Source organism: Indicator indicator, chromosome 7, assembly GCF_027791375.1.
Source record: "Indicator indicator isolate 239-I01 chromosome 7, UM_Iind_1.1, whole genome shotgun sequence".
NCBI classification, from domain to species: Eukaryota; Metazoa; Chordata; class Aves; order Piciformes; family Indicatoridae; genus Indicator; species Indicator indicator.
In genome coordinates, this window is record NC_072016.1 from 35,180,248 (window position 1) to 35,197,194 (window position 16,947).

Below are 16,947 nucleotides of genomic sequence, written 5' to 3' on the forward strand. Positions count from 1 at the left end.
GACACCCTGAGGCACCAGTTCTTGCCCCAGGCTGTTAGCCAGGACCATCCTCCTCAAAGCTCTACTAAAGCACATGGAGAACGAGGAGATGATTCAGGAAAGCCAGTGTGGCTTCACCAAGGGCAAGTCCCTCTTGACCTACCTAGTGGCTTTCATTGATGGTGTAACTACAGCAGTGGGCAAAGGAAAGCCAATGGACGTCATCTGTCTGGAATTTTGTAAAGCCTTTGACCCAGTCCCCCACAACAGTCTTCTCTCTAAGAGAGACATGGATTTGATGGGTGGACTCTTCAATGGAGAAGGAATTGGGGCAATCCTTGATATCAGTTTAAGCTGGGGGATGATGACTGCATCCAGCTCTGGGGCCCCCAGCACAAGAGGGGCGTGGATGTGTTGGAGCAGGCCCATCTGGAGCACTTCTCCTATGAGGAGAGACTGAGAGTGGGGTTGCTTAGCCTGGAGAAGAGAAGGCTCCAGGGAGACCTTAGAGCAGCCTTTCAATATCTGAACGGAACCTACAGGAAGGCTGGGGAGGGACTGTTTAGAAGGGCCTGTGGTGATAGGATGAAGGCATTGGTTTGAAACTGGAGCAGGGTAGACTTGAGTTGGACATTGGGAGGAAGCTCTTCCAACGAGAGAGTGGAATGGGTTGCCCAGGGAGGTGGTTGAGGACCCATCCCTGGAGACATTCAAGGCCAAACTTGATATGGCCCTGTGCAGCCTGGTCTAGTTGGAGGTGTCCCTGCTGAGTGCAGGGGAGCTGGACAAGATGAGCTTTGAGGATCCCTTCCAGCCTGATGCATTCTGTGAATATGTTAGCCAGACCCATCAGGTTTCATGCCCAGTTTGTTAGCCAGACCCATCAGGTTTAAACCCAGCCCTGGCATGGGAGAGCTCTTGCTCGTTGGTGCTTTTGTTTCCTGGTTGGTTTGGTTCTGTTAGCAGGGGGAAATCTTTCTGTGCTTTCTCTCTTCCTTCTCCTCACCCTTCCATGCCACTGCCACCTGCCTTGGTTTGACATAGCTTTGCCAACAAACGATGCAAATGCATTCCTGCCCCACTGATGTATCTCTGCCACCTTGGGACTTCCAAGAGTGGCTCTTCTTAGCAGATGGACGAGGCCAGTTCACCCAGGGAAAGGTACACAGTGCATAAAGGTGTGGGGCATCCCCCAGTCCTCCTATAACTGGCTCAGGGTTTGTGCTGCTGAGTGCTCTCACTTCCAGGGGACCATACAGCGAGTCAGACACCTGCTGGGAACATCTCTTCTTTTTCTGTTCTACAGTGCAGCATCCAGCATTACAGTGAGGGTGGTGAGACACTGCAACAGGTTGCCCAGGGAGGCTGTGCATGTCTCTTCCCTGGAGGTGTTCATGGCCAGGGTGGATGGGGCCTTGAGCAACCTGAGCTAGTGGAAGGTATCCCTGCCCAGGACACAGGGATTGGAACTGGATGGTCTTTAAAGTCCCTTCCAACCCAAACCACTCTGAATCTAAGAATCCAGAACATTCCATTTTAATCATCCTTCTTCAATGGCTGTTGGGTTTTTTTACTATAACCACAGTACCTTTCTGCTTCTGCCTTGAGTTGCTGATATGAAACCCCTGCAATTAACTGACCTCATACATCTGACCTTTGCAAGTTCTCCCCATCACTGATTCCCATCAAGATACCTTCTGCAACAGCCTTAATTTTCTCACTAGAAGTTGTCCTGGGTGTCCTTAAACCAGGACAGAATATAGACACCTAGACGTGAGCAAACCAATCCTTTGGCCCAAGCCTCTCCTGCACCTGTTGAATGAGGAAACTTAGACCTCCCAAAAGTGCCACCAGCAGTACAGGCACTAATTTCTTTGTCTCAGTTGATACTCAACCTCTGCCAAACAGCAGAAGAAGTCCTAGAGAAGGGGGAAAGTCTGTCACATTTGTAAATAGCTGTAACTGCTGCACCAGGAGACATCTATCTCTGATTCTGTTTGCTTACAGTTGGAGTGTTCTCAATCCAAGTGTCACCCTCTTGGCTTTATGACCCCTTAGAAGTCGATAAGGGCCAGAGCTTTGTGGAGGAGGAGCTTCTGCCATGACTGACTGCACGGATTTCCCCCTCTTTGTACTTCACTATTTTGATCCCATTCTCTCCTCACAAAGTGGGTGTTGTGTCTAAAGCACTCAGTTCAGCAGTGGCACACATGGGGCACGTTGCCTCCTCCCTCCACTCTGGATCTTCTCCTTTCCATTCCCAAGTCTGCCCATCTATGACTCCATCCCTGCATCTACATCCTTCTGCATTTGCATTCTTTGTTCCATTCCCACTCCAACCTCCCATTGGTCTCCTCCTGCAGCTCTCAGGGGTCACTTGAGGTTGAGTAGCCCCCGCTCTGCCCCACCACCACGCTCTGAAATGTTTGGATTTTGGGCTAAGCAAAAAAAAGTGTGAGCTTTGACAAACTGTTGCCCTTGCCTGCAGACTGATGAACAGTTATTTGCAGTTGATCTTTGTTTTAGGAACAGCAGTTGGATGAAAAGGATGCCCGGCGCTTCCAACTGAAAATCGCTGAGCTGAGCGCCATCATCAGGAAGCTGGAGGACAGGAACGCGCTGCTGTCCGAGGAGAGAAACGAGCTGGTGAGTGCACATCCTGCTCTGGCCATGCCTTGTCCCCAAAATGGGGAGATCTTCTCCTCTGGGCTCTTTGGAAAGAATTCCGACCTCCCCAGGGCGGAGAGGAACCTCATGAAGTTCAACCAAGGCGAGCGTATGGTCCTGCACCTGGGGAGGGATAAGCCCCTGCACCACTGTCGGTGAGGGGTTGACCTGCTGGAAAGCAGCTCTGTGGGGAAGGACCTTGGAGTACTGGGGAACAGCAGGATCCCCATGAGCCAGCAATGTGCCCTCATTGCCAAAAACGCCAATGGTCTCCTGGGTTGCATGAAGAACAGTGTGGGCAGGAGGCTGAGGGAGGTTCTCCTCCCTGTCTGCCCTGCTGATGCCACAGCTGCAGTCCTGGGTCCAGTTCTGGGCTCCCCAGTTCAGAAGAGACAGGGAACTACTGCACTAGAGGCTCCAAAGAGGCTGAGGGGCCTGGAGCACCTCTGTGAGGAGGAAAGGCTGAGAAACCTGGGGCTGTTGAGCCTGGAAAAGAGCAGCTTGAGAGGGGATCTTCTAAGTGCTCAGCAAGAGCTAAAGGACCTGTGGGGGGTAAGAAGATATGGCCAGACTCCTGTCAGTGGTGCCCAGTGACAGGACAAGGGGCAGTGTGAACAAACTGGAACCCAGGAGGTTCCATCTGACCAGGAGGAGAAACTTGTTTGGTGTGAGGGTGCTGAGCCCTGGAGCAGGCTGCCCAGAGAGGTTGTGGAGTCTCCTCTGGAGAGATTCCAACTCCACCTGGTCATTGTGATCCTGGGCAAGCGGCTGTGGGTTCCCCTGCTTTAGGAGGGGTTTGGACTGACTTATCTCCAGAGGTCCCTTCCAGCCCCCACCATACAGGGATTCTGTGGAATCATTGCAGGAGTAGCTGCTTCCTCTGTGCACCCTGTAGCTGCTGGTATCTGACAGCACACTCATCTTTCCTTATACACCAAAGAATTTTTTTAGATGACCTGAGGCCTTGAGCAACCTGATGCAGTGGAAGATGTCCCTGCCCATGGCAGGGGCTTGAAACTAAATGATCTTCAAGGTCCCTCCCAACCTACACCATTCTATGAATCTATCAATCTGTGACATGAACTGGAATTATTTTATTAATTTATAAGCTGAATAGACTGCTGACGTGACACACTTGTGGCACAGATGGAACACCTCATGAGGGAGGCACAGACTGAACACTTCATGAAGGAGGCACAGATTGAACACCTGATGAGGGAGGAATAATCTGCTTCCCCATGGAAAATACCAGGAGTTGTTGCTCGGTTCTGCTTTGCATTAGAAGGAAATGCTGATAGTGTGAGAGTTGGAGAACAGGATGAATGTCTTTGATGAAAGCTGCCAGCTCCAGAGGTGTTCATTCTCCCCTCCTCTTCCAGCTCAAACGCCTTAGAGAAGCTGAAAGTCAGTACAAGCCCATCTTGGACAAGAACAAACGCCTCAGCAGGAAGAATGAGGAGCTGTCCCATGCCTTACGGCGCATGGAGAATAAATTGAAGTTTGTAACCCAGGAGAACCTCGCCATGGTGAGTGTCTGTGTGCTCCAGAGAGCAGGGGGCTGCTGCTCACTGGATGGGAGGGTCAGGCATTGTCCCAGGCTTCCAGCTTTAACAGAGAAGATGCCACTTTCTGGCACTGGCTGCAGTGATGGTGCCCTTGTACTGGGCACTGGTGAGGATGCACCTTGAGTCCTGGGTTCAGTTTTGGGCCCCTCACTCCAAGAAGGACGTTGAGGGGCTGCAGTGGGTCCAGAGAAGGGCAACAAAGCTGGTGAAGGGTCTGGAGAACAGGTCTGGGGAGAAGCAGCTGAAGGACCTGGGGTTGTTTATTCTGAAGAGGAGGCTGAGGGGAGACCTTCTGTCTCTCTGTAACTCCCTGAAAGGAAGAGGTTAGAGTGAGGTGGGGGCTGGTTTCTTCTCCATAGTATCAGGTGATAGAACAAGAGGAAATGGCCTGAAATTGTGCCAGGGGAGCTTTTGATTGGGGATTAGGAAGAATTTCTTTACTGAAGGAGTGATCAGGCATTGGAACAGGCTGTCCAGGGGACTGGTGGAGTCACTATCCCTGGAGGTGTTCAAGGAATGTGTAGAACAAAGCTGGAACACAGGAGGTTCCACCTCAACGCAAGGAAACACTTCTTTATGGTGAGGGTGACAGAGCACTGGAGCAGGCTGCCCAGAGAGGTTTTGGAGTCTCCTGGATGCATTCCTGTGTGACCTGCCCTAGGTGATCCTGCTTGGCAGGGGGCTTGGACTTGATGATCTCTGGAGGTCCCTTCCAACCCCTAACGTTCTGTGATTCTGTGCTGCTAACACCTGTCTGTGGTGTGCTGTCTGCCCCATGCCCCATGTCCTCTGTGGTGACAATGAGCAGCACAGTGAGCAGCAGGAACACCCAGGGTGTTTGCAGTCTGGATGTAAGGCTCAGCAAAAGCCAAGCAGGATGGCTGCCAGAACAGCCATTAGACTGGATGCCTCACTAAGGGGAAGAGTCATGTCCTGTCCCTTGGCAAACCTTCTGATCATCTCCTCCTTTGCTTCTTTTAGAGACAAAGAGCTGGATCAATCAGGAGACCAAGCTCTTTAAATGACCTTGACCACAGCCAGGAAGAAAGAGAAGTTGACTTCCTGAGACTACAAGTTATTGAACAGCAAAATATCATTGATGAGCTCTCCAAGGTGAGAGACAATTCTGGTGCTCTCATGCTTTCGTGCAAGGTCAGCTAAGGCCAAAGCACAAGAAAGGAAGACCAAGCAAGGGGTGGTTTGGGTTCTGTGAGCCAACAGGCAGAGGACATGGTCAGCATCTCAATCACCACGGTTGGTTAGTGGTGATTGAACTGAATGGAAGCTGTCTGTGGTAGGGTGTTTGGAAATGTCCCCTCTCTGTTCAAGGCCAGGTTGGATGAAGTCTTGAGTGACTTGGTCTAGTGGATGGTGTCCCTGCTTATGGCAGGGGGGTCGGAACTGGATAATCTTCAGTGTCCCTTCCAACCCAAAGCAGTCTGTGAATCTGTGAATGAATCTAACTGCACTGCATGCCAGAACCAGCATGCCCAGCAGATGTTCTGATGGGCAAGTCTTGCACCTGGGAGAGAACATGGCAGAGCTCCTTCAGCTGGGCACTGCACTGGGGCTAACTGGACATGTTCTCAGTCTTTGGAAGGAGAAAACACTGGAATCACAACACTCCTTCAGGAAATATCTTGGTTTGGATTGGATTGGATTGGATTGGTTTGGATTGGATTGGTTTGGATTGGATTGGATTGGATTGGATTGGATTGGATTGGATTGGATTGGATTGGTGTAAATTTGCTCTCTTGCTGACCTCATTTAATTCTTTTCCATCAGACCCTGGAAACCGCTGGCTATGTGAAGAGTGTCATGGTAAGGGCATTTTCATCCTCATCTTCCTGTGCTTGAAGCTGCTGCTCATGAAAAGCATGCAGGGGATCACAGAGGGTTTCTGTCAATGTAGATGTTCAGCAGAAGCTGTTCACCAGAGAAGAGCACAGTGATAGTGGACAGGAAAGCTCTGGTGAGAGAGGAAAGCTGAGTTTTCCCCCTCTAGGATGACCCCAGAGGCAAAGATCAGTGTGCTCACCCTGTCCTGATGGCAGATAGCAAGTCATTGCCCTTGCCCAACTCATCTCTTTGTTAGGATGGGGTATCTCCCACCTCTCTGCATGACCTGGGCCAGGCTCTCACCACCCCCAGTGTCAAACATTTCTTCCTTCTCCCCAGTCTGTGTCTCCTTCTCCTGCTATGGTGAGCTTCCCTTTAGAACTTCTTTCTTTGCCTGTATTTCCCACCCAGAATAAAGCCTTTTTTTCAGCACTATAAAATCTTGCCATGACTCTGGAACAGGTTGCCCAGGGAGGCTGTGGATGCTCCCTCCCTGGAGGTGTTCAAGGCCAGACTGGACGAGGCCTCGAGCAACCAAGTCTAGTTGAGAGGCACCCCTGCCCAGGGTGGGGGAGTTGGAGCAGATGATCTCTAAGGTCCCTTCCAACCTAAGCCATTCTGTGATGACTCTAGGAGGAGCATCATAATTTCCAATTAAAAAGAAAACATCTGCTGGGAGCAATAAATGCTCAAACTCTTTTTCCAGAGGCACTGGACACCTGCAGACACTTAGAGAAAGTAGCTGAGAATGAGAGTACTGAGGCCAAACACTCTGAGTGTTGTGTTGCTGGGTTGCCTTCCAGAGGCACCAAGAGCCATGGGCAGGAGTTGGTCTTTGCTACTCCTCCCTGGTCAGAGAGCCCATCCTTAGAGTCTTCCAGTACCTGAAGGGGGCTACAGGAGAGCTGGGGAGGGACTTTTGGCAAGAGCTCGTCGTGATAAGACAAGCAGTAATGTCTTTGAGCTGGAAGAGAGGAGATTTAGACTGGAGATTAGGAGGGAATTCTTCACAGTGAGGGTGGTGAGACACTAGAACAGGTTGCCTGGGGAAGTTGGGAATGCCTCTTCCCTGGAGGTGTTCAAGGCCAGGCTGGGTGAGGCCTTGAGCAACCTGCTCTAGTGGGAGGTGTCCCTGACCATAGCAGGGGGGTTGGAACTAGGTAATCTTTGATGTCCCTTCCAACCCAGAATCTGAATCCACCAGAGAAGATGTGGCCTTGAACAGGCACACACACAGAGGCTTGGTCATGGAGCAGCTCTGAAGTGAAGCTTAACCTGTCAGTTTGGGCTATAATCAGCCTTCTTTTGCTCTTTTAATGAGCAGCTGCATGGCAAACCTGTGACGTGTTAGACTTTAAAACTGGGGCAGGCTGCCCAGAGATGTAGTGGAGGACCCATCCCTGGAGACAGTCAAGGTCAAACTTGATAGGGCCCTGGGCAGCCTGCTCTAGTTGGAGATGTCCTTGCTGCAGTCATGATGGACTTGGACAAGATGACCTTTGAGGGTCCCTTCTACCCCAATGAATTCTGTGATTCTGTAAAACTAAGATCTGACTGAGGAAAGGATAAATATTTGATTTTGGGACACTGGCCAACACTGACCTTGCTGTTTCTTGGTTGCCCAGTGACTCCCAGTACTGCCACAGGTAATGTAAATAAACCTCCTGTCTGTGTCTGGTTCTTTCAGGAACGTGACAAACTGCTGAGGTATAGGAAGCAGAGGAAGAAAATGACAAGAATTCCCAAGGTAAAAGCAAAAGCTTGCCTGGTGACCTGGGCATGCTGGCTTCCTCTGGTTCCCACACAGGGGAATGTTCTCCTCAAGGGTGCACATAATGGGTCCTCATCTTAGATTTGGGACATGTAATTCAAGGACTTTGGTAGCCTGTGTGGGGATATCCAGAGAAGATCTGGGAGGATCTGCCCTTTAGAAGGGCAGTAAAGCTGCTGAAGGCTCTAGAGAATATGAGGAGCAGCTGAGGAGCAGCTGAGGGAACTGGAGATGTTTAGTCTGGCGAAGAGGAGGCTTAGGGGAGACCTCATTGCTTTCTGCAATTCCCTGAGTTGTAGAGGTTAGAGTGAGGTGGGGATTGGTTTCTTCTCCCAAGGAACAAGTGATAGGACAAGAACAAACAGCCTCAAGTTGCCACCAGGGGAGGTTTAGGTTGGACATGTGGAACAATTTCTTCACTGAAAGAATGGTGAGGCATTGGAACAGGCTGCCCAGGGCGGTGGTGGAGTCACCGTACCTAGAAATGTTCAAAAAAATGAGTAGATGTGGCACTTTGTAACATGGTTTAGTGGCCATGGAGGTGTTGGGTAGAAGGTTGGACTTGATAATCTTGGAGGTCTTTTCCAACCTTAATGATTGTGTGATTCAGGCAGAAGGAGAATGCTGGTTAAGGAATGATTGGCAGGATGTTCATGCCAATGTCAGCACTGATGGCATCATGAGGTGTAGTGTTGGGGACCTGAGAGCAAGCACTGCTCTATCCAGGAGGGACTAAGAAGATGTTGGAGCTAATGAATCTGTCAGTAATGAACTGAGGGTGAGAGGGAGATAATTCCTCAATCTTTGTCATCCTGGAAATGGCAACAGGGAAAAGAGATGTGGGAAGTTATCCACTGCAAATGAAAACCAAAAGGCCACATTGGTTGGACCAGGTGATCCTTGAGGTCCCTTCCAGCCTGGAGTTCTATGAAATCTAGAAATGTTTCTGTAAATCAACAACCAAAACTACCTTAGAACTGTCTTTGGAAGGTCACCTTTGGCTTTCAGGCTTTAACAGCAAACCTTCTTTTGCCACCACTGCCCTCACCCTTTTAAAGAGAAGCAGCTTGGAGTGCAGAAATGGATTTCTTCAGCCTGTAAAACCAGCCCTGTGGTGAGGAGCTTCACACTCCCCAGCAGAACATTTCTTGTACATCTGACATGTCCTTTGGAGGTTGTGGTAGGGCCAGCAGGGACATGGTGGGGGTGATGATGAGTTGACAAAGTTGTTTCAATGCCCAGCTCCCACCTCAGGCTGGGCACTCAGGGAGAAATCAGGAGAAGACACATTCCCATAAGGCAGGAGATTTGAGGTTGGACACTGATACCTGATAGCAAACAGGGCAGTTCAGCATCTGGGATGGGTTTAGCTGCCACTGGAGCTCTCTCATGGGGTGAAGACCCTGTAGATGTACATACATGGTCAGAACTGGGCCAGTGTGGTGGGTTGAAATTACCCCCAACATAAAATTGCCAGACCAGCTCAGGTGAAAGCAAATGAAGCTCTATTTAAAAGCACGCTACAAATCTAGGAGTATGAAATGCAATGAATATGTACAAAACAGGCAATATTTATATATATTTACAATTTATAAACAACACAAGAACCCCCCCTGGACAAAACCAGGGGATTACCAACACCTCCTCCTCCCTGCTCCCTTCCCATACACCTATACAAGGTAAAAGAGAGAGGGAGAAAGGCAGAGAGTAGCTTGTTAGTACTTAGCCACAACAAAGAAACGCAGCCAAGGTCAGCAACAGCTAAAGCAAAAGCTCCCAGCTAGTATCTGCTAGAGTGAGGAGGCCAAAAAGAAGAAGGAGTTAGTTTACACAACTACCTTCATGGCAGATGTCAGACCACCGGGATTGTTTAGACCTTATCATTATTTTTCTTTTGCATCCAATAGGGTGTCAGGTAATGATAGGAGTAGGGGGAATGGAACAAAACTAGAAGTGGGGAGATTCAGATTGGATGTTAGGAAGAAGTTCTTCCCCATGAGGGTGGTGAGACACTAGAACAGGTTGCCCAGGGAGGTGGTGGAGGCCACATCCCTGGAGGCTTTTAAGGCCAGGCTGACTGTGGCTCTGAACAACTTGATGTAATGTGAGGTGTCCCTCCCAATGGCAGGGGGGTTGGAACTGGATGATCCTTGAGGTCCCTTCCCATGCTAACAATTCTATGATTCTGTGATTCAATAGTAACTCATTTACATTCTACCACATTTCTACTCCATCTGTGGAAAATTGTCATAGGCAGGGTCTAAAACTGCCACAACCAGCTCTTCAAGGAGCTTGGACTGCACTCTGCTGAGGCCACACCTCGAGTATTGTGTCCAGTTTTGGGCACCTCAATACAGGAAAGATGTGGAGGTGCTGGAGTGAGTGCAGAGGAGGGCAAGGAAGCTGGGGAAGGGCCTGGAGAATAAATCTTATGGAGAGTGACTAAAGGAGCTGGGGATAGTTTGGAAAAGAGGAAGCTGAGGGGAGACCTCATGGCTCTCCTACAACTACCTGAAAAAAGGACATTGTGGAGAGGCTGGTGTTGGTCTCTTCTCACAGGCAATTAGTGACAGAACAAGAGGGAATGGCCTAAAGCTATGACTGGGTAGGTTTAGACTGGACATTAGGAACAATTTTTTCCCAGCAAGAGTGGTCAGGGATTGGAATGCGCTGCCCAGGGAGGTGGTGGAGTCACCAACCCTGGATGTGTTTAAAGATGGTTTGGCTGTGGTGCTTGGGGCCATGGTGTAGGGGTGACCCTGGTAGAGTAGGGGTCTGGGTTGGACTTTTGGGTGATCCTGAGGGCTTTTTCCCCTGAATGTTTCTGTGATTGTGTGATAGAGTGAGAATTGTCCAATACCTTGGAACTGCGGTTCCTCCAGAGGTGGATATGTTCAGATCCCAGGTGGTGTAGCCACGTGCCCATGTCACCTCTGCCCCCCTGCTGCCACGGTGCTGGCAGAGCCGTGGCAGCGCTGCGACGTGCCAGGGCTGCGCCTCCTGATGCCTTCTCTCTGCCAGAAGCCGGTGGTGGAGACGTTCTTTGGCTACGATGAAGAAGCTTCCTTGGAGTCTGATGGTTCCTCCATCTCATACCAAACCGACCGGACGGATCAAACCCCTTGCACTCCTGAAGATGACCTGGAAGAGGTATTTGTCAAACATCTCTGTTCTTTTGCTGTGCAACCTCACTGCTAGCTGCTAATGAAACTCCTGCTCTGGTCTAGCATTTACTTGTCATTTACTTGACCAGCAAATCAGGAATGTCATACTGGGTATGTTGGCTCATATCTCTGGACCTCAGGTCCTCAGTCATTTCACAGCTTGTAGCCAAGCTGGAAATGTTACAGCATAAGAATGGGAGATTTATGGTAGGTTAGGGGGTCTAAAAGGACTGTGAAGTTGGACAACCCTCAGAAGATGTCTTCACAAAGAAGTGTACTGCAGGTTTGTTGCACGTGCGGTTTGGGGCAGGAGAAGGAGGTGGTTCAGGTCCTTCTGTTGGTCATGTTGACTTCAGCATGGAGCAATAAGGTTTGTGTTGCTGGAAGGAGAAGTAAGCCTTCACAGGAGGCCCTTGCCTGCAGAGCAATGACTATCCCCTTGCCTCAAGAAGCACCTCGAATCCTGGTTCAGTTTTGGGCCCCTCACTCCAAGAAGGACGTTGAGGGGCTGGAGCAGCTCCAGAGAAGGTCAACAAAGTTGGTGAAGGGTCTGGACAGCAGGGCTAGTGAGGAGCAGGGGAGAGACATGGGGGGTTGTTTAGTCTGGAGAAAAGGAGGCTGGGGATAGACCTTCTGGCTCTCTACAACTCCCTGACAGGAGGTGGGAGTGAAGTGGGGTCAGTCTCTTCTTCCTAGTATCCTGATAGAACAAGAGGAAATGGCCTGAAATTGTGCCAGGGCAGGTTTAGGTTGGAGATTAGGAACAATTTCTTTCCTGCAAGAGTGGTCAGGCATTGGAACAGGCTGCCCAGGGAGGTGGTAGAGTCACCATCCTTGGAGTTGTTCATGGCACTTGGGGACATGGTTTAGTGGCCATGGTGGTATTGGGTTGATGGTTGGACTGGATGATCTTAGAAGTCTCTGCCAACCAGTTCTGTGATGCAGTGACACCTTTCCCTGCTCAGGCAGTGGGAAGCTGCTGCACACAGCCAGCAGCATAACCTCATTTTGTGTCAGGTGAAGCATTGCAGTCAGCCCCACATGAAAGCATTCAGTGCTGGGTATTGTGAGGAGGCAGAAGAAGATGAAGGGCTCTTTCATGTTGATGTCACTGTTTCTACAAGTGTCAGCTCAAGATCAGTGTTTTAATAATTGAGGGAGGCTGTCAGGCTTGCCTGATCTCCAGGCTGGAAGCCTTTTGTTGTTTCAAGTCAGGTTTTCATCATTACATGTGATGTGGATGAAGGGCCTTGAACACAAATCTGATGAGGAACATATGAGGAAACTAGGGGTATTTAGTCTGGAAGAAAGGAGGCTGAGGGGAGACCTTCTGGCTCTCTACAACTCCCTGAGAGGTGGGATTGGTCTCTTGTCCCTAAGTATCAGGTGATAGGAGAGGAAATGACCTGAAATTGTTCCAGAGGAGGTTTAGGTTGGAGATGAGATAGAATTTCTTTCCTGCAAGAGTGGTCAGGCATTGGAACAGGCTGCCCAGGGAGGTGGTGGAGTCACCATCCCTGGAGGTACTTAAAAGACACGTGGATGTGGTGCCCAGAGGTGTGGTTCAGTGGTGGTGACTTAACAGTAAATCAGAGTCATACAAGGCTGGGTTGGAAGGTCCCAGTAGTGGTGGGATTGTGAGCTCTAGGCGAGCAGTTGGACTTGATGATCTCCAAGGTCTGTTCCAGCCTCAACAGTTTCATGATTTTGTGATTCTGTGACATGGCTTAGTGGCAGTGGCCTAGCAGTAGTGGTGGGATTGTGAGCTGAATGGTTGGGCTTGATGGTCTCAAAGGTCTCTTCCAGCCTGAGTAGTTCCATGGTTTGATGACTTTGCCTGGTGCAGTGAGAAAGGAGATGGAGGTGTTGGAGTGTTACATGGATGCCAGGTGTCTGTCTCCCCAAGGTGGAGAGAATTCCCTTTTCTTCCTGTATTGCATTTTCTTGAAGTAAGCGAATCCAAGAGACATCCAAGGGACAAAAGAGACATAGTCTTGAGGGTGCACAGCAAGATCTTTGCTACTGTGCTTCCCAAGCTGCATTTGGAAAGGACTACTTGTGGTCCTTTTTGGAGAAAACAAACATCATCCACTCTCCCTTTATTTTTTTTGCTGTCATTGCAGGGCATGGCCAAGGAAGAGACGGAGCTGCGTTTTCGGCAGCTGACGATGGAGTACCAGGCTCTGCAGAGAGCCTACGCCCTCTTGCAAGAACAGGTCGGAGGAACATTGGATGCAGAACGAGAAGTTAAGGTCTAAATGGCTTATATTACCTGGAAATAAAGGATTGGTGTGGTGGGAGGGTTTCTGGCTGGGTTGGCTCAGGTTGTGTTCAAGGAACAGTGGGGCCAGGCAGCTCCGTCAGCTCCATGCTGCTGGATGGGGTGATTTAGACTGGAGAGTATGAAGAAATTCTTTACAGTGAGGGTGGGGAGACACTGGAACAGGTTGCCCAGGGAGGTTGTGGATGCTTCCTCCTTGGAGGTGTTCAAGGCAAGGCTGGATGAGGCTTTGAGCAGCTCGGTCTAGTGGAAGGTGACCCTGCCCATGGCAGAGAGGTTGGAAGTGAGGCTTACGTTGTACATGAGGAACAATTTCTTTTCTGCAGGAGTGGTCAGGGATTGGAACAGGCTGCCCAGGGAGGTGGTGGAGTCATATCCCTGGAGGTGTTCAAGAAACATGTGGACATGGCACCTGGGGACATGGTTTCATGGCCATTGTGGTCTTAGACCAGTGTTTGGACTCAGTGGTCTTGGAGGGCTTCTCCAACCCAAACAATTCTTTGATTCCAAGAAGTCCTTTGTATTTTGCTGTCCTACTGTCCACCTAATGGGATGCTGCTTATGGTAGCCTTAAATCTCAGGTTGATGATCCTATCTCAAAGACTCCTCTTTGTGACTAATTTGTAAAGCTGTGTGCTCAGCTGCTCTGCCAAAGATGTTTAGAAATCACTTGTTGCAAGCATTTGCTGCTCTCTGTATTCTCTGTGCCTGCTTTAGCTTTTGTCTTTTAGAGAAAGGGTGATTTATTATCTGTTTTTTCATTCCTTCTTTCCCCTCCCATCCTACAGACACGTGAGCAGCTGCAAGCAGAAATACACCGGTCACAGGCTCAGATAGAAGACCTGGAGAAGGCTTTGGCTGAGCAGGGGCAGGTAATGCCTGGGGCTGGCCACCAGCCCTGTCCCCAGCCCTTGTGCTGGGGGCAGGAGGGGGCTCTAGAGATCAGACTGGTCGTGTCACCTTGTAATAAGTACTGGGGATGCTCCTGAGTGTTCCTGGATGTACAGAGCAAGTGTTCCTGGATTTATAGAGCGATCCTGATGTGGCTGATCTTTATCAGTGACCTGGATGAGGGGATTGAGAGCACCCTCAGTCAGTTTGCAGATGACACTAAATTGGGTGGCAGTGTTGATCTGCTTGAGGATCAGAGGCTCAGCAGAGGGATCTGGCCAGGCTGGCTGGCTGGCTGGGTTCAGGTCTGTTGTATGAGGTTGTGTCAGTGTGAGCTGAAATTCCCCCCCCCCACTGACAATAACCAGGCTAGCCTAGTCTGGAAGCAAATGAAAAGCTGTATTTAGAAAGCAGAATCTACAATCTATGATGAAATGCAATGAATATGTACAAATATACAAAATTCACAACATTTACAAATATATACAATCAACAGAAAAAGCACAACCGATCTCCCTTTGCTTCCCCCCAAGGGGACCCTCCCAAAGGGGCCTCTCTCTCTCCCAGGAGCTTCCCCCCCAGACTCCCCTTGGACAGAAAGCAGAGTTAGTTAAGCAGAAAGTTGTTAACTTAGCTGCTAACTTAGCTGCCAAGGTCAGTGTGTGTTATCTTCAGCCAGAAGAGAAGAAGAAACAGCAGCCAGACAGCCCAGCAACTGCCCCCACTGCCGAACGCAGAATGTGCAGAGTGCCTACTTTGTTTTGGGTAATAGTTCTTAAACATTTCTATCTATCCAATGGAAGTGTTTAGAACAATCAGTATTTTGCTTTCTTACACCCAATAGTGACTTATTTACACTCTTTCACTTTCTCTGTTCTGAACTTTGCAAGGAAAAATTAAAAAGATAGTTTCAAACCATCACAGAGGTTTACAAAGCCAAGTGCTAGGTGGTGCACTTGGGTCACAACAACCCTATGAATGCTCCAGGCTTGGGGTAGGGTGGCTGGAAAGTTGCCTGACAGAAAAGGACCTGGGGGTGTTGATTGACAGCAGATTAAGATGAGCCAGTGTGTGCCCAAGTGGCCAAGACCACCACCAGAATCCTGGCCTGGATCAGCAATAGTTTGGCCAGCAGGGCCAGGGCAGGGATTGTCCCCCTGTACTGGGCAGTGGTGAGGCCACACCTTGAATTCTAGGTTCAGTTTTGGGCCCCTCACTCCAAGAAGGACATTGAGCAGCAGGAATAGGTCCAAAGAAGGGCAATGAAGCTGGTGAAGGATTTGGAGAACAGGTCTGGTGAGGAGCAGCTGGGGGAAATGGTGTCATTCAGCTTGGAGAAAAGGAGGCTAAAGGGACACCTTCTGGACATCTACAACTCCCTAAAAGTTGTAGAGAGGGGGGGATTGGTCTCTTCTCCCTAATATCAGATGATAGAATGAGAGGAAATGGCCTGAAACTGTGCCAGGAGAGGTTTAGGTGGGAGGTGAGGAAAAATATCTTTGCTGCAAGAGTGGTCAGGCATTGGAACAGGCTGCTCAGGGAGTTGGTGGAGTCCCCATCTGTAAAGGGATATGTGCTGGAGACATGGTGCTGAAGGACATGGTTTAGTGGTGACCTGGTAGTGCTGGGCTAATGGTTGGACTTGATGACCTTAAAGGTCTTTTCCAAGCAAATTCTGTAATTCTAGGATTTATTCAGACACTTTCTGCTGTCTTTGCTGACCGTTTGCAGCCTCACCTACAATATTGGTCATTTCTTTTTCAAGGACATGAAGTGGATTGAGGAGAAGCAAGCATTGTACAGAAGAAACCAAGAACTGGTAGAAAAGGTGGTTAATGTTTCTGTTGTTATTCCATGAATATTTGCAGCTTAAGGAATGCAGAAGGTGCAGTATTCTAACCTGCATCACAGAGCTCCACTGGCATTAATTCATTTAGCTTGACAAAATCCTCCAACATGCCAGAAGTGGATTTCTGGCATTCCCTCTTGCTCCACACCATGTCCTGGTGAGGACAGTAGTGCTGGAGAAAAGCTCCATGTCCCCAAGTACTGGAGCCACATGTCCCTGCTCTGTTGACCCCAGGGGTCCTCACACTGACCCTGGTGTTTCCCCAGCATGGTCAGTGGGTGGTGGATCTCAAATGATGCTGCAGTGCTGACAGCTTGTTGCTTTGTTTTCCAGATCAAACAGATGGAAGCTGAGGAAGCTCGCCTAAAACATGATGTCCAGGATGTGAAGGATCAAAATGAGCTCTTGGAGTTCAGGATCCTGGAGCTTGAAGTGAGCACTTGTTACAGGCATGGTCCTTCCCACCTGCCCTGGGCTGCCTGAGCTGTGGGCAGGGCAGTTGGGAGCTCGCCCGTGTTTGCTGTGAAGAGCAACATGGCCCAAAAGGGCTGGGACAAGTGCTAAGAAAAGGAAAAAAAAAACATTACAATATAGATAGGATTGCATTTTTCTTGTGAGTGGCTGCTTTGTTAATCTCTCTGTGGAGAACTTCAGACACAGCTTCCAAGAGCCTATGGATTCTGTACATGCAGGTACTGCTTAGGGAACAGAAGGCACAGTGGATCAGCTGAAAGGGTTTTCAGACACTTCATAGTCTGAGACCATTCATAGCAGAATGGTTTGGGTTGGAAGGGACCTTGAAGATATCCACTAGACCAGGTTGCCCCAAACATTCCATGTCCTTCTTGTGTTGGGTGCACCAGAAATGGACATGGTGCCCCAGGTGGGATCTCACCAGACAAGAGTAGAGGGGGGAGAATTTCATAGTGGGTGACCCATAC

At 49.6% G+C, this 16,947-nt stretch overlaps 1 protein-coding gene across 18 annotated transcripts in view; it reads left to right on the plus strand.

Annotated features, from left to right (window-relative positions):
• Positions 1-16,947, plus strand: part of JAKMIP3 (Janus kinase and microtubule interacting protein 3) — a 41,654-nt gene that overhangs the window by 11,482 nt on the left and 13,225 nt on the right. For 5 of the 18 annotated variants that reach the window (XM_054382616.1, XM_054382617.1, XM_054382627.1 and 2 more), the window contains 10 exons: positions 2,506-2,625; positions 4,026-4,172; positions 5,193-5,324; positions 5,997-6,032; positions 7,738-7,797; positions 10,843-10,971; positions 13,109-13,237; positions 14,055-14,138; positions 15,923-15,985; positions 16,340-16,438. In XM_054382616.1, coding sequence (XP_054238591.1) covers positions 2,506-2,625; positions 4,026-4,172; positions 5,193-5,324; positions 5,997-6,032; positions 7,738-7,797; positions 10,843-10,971; positions 13,109-13,237; positions 14,055-14,138; positions 15,923-15,985; positions 16,340-16,438 — 999 coding nt within the window. Of the gene's footprint in view, positions 1-2,505; positions 2,626-4,025; positions 4,173-5,192; positions 5,325-5,996; positions 6,033-7,737; positions 7,798-10,842; positions 10,972-11,532; positions 11,534-13,108; positions 13,238-14,054; positions 14,139-15,922; positions 15,986-16,339; positions 16,439-16,947 lie in introns of all 18 variants that reach the window. The other 13 variants (XM_054382618.1, XM_054382624.1, XM_054382630.1 and 10 more) reach the window with 8 other exon arrangements.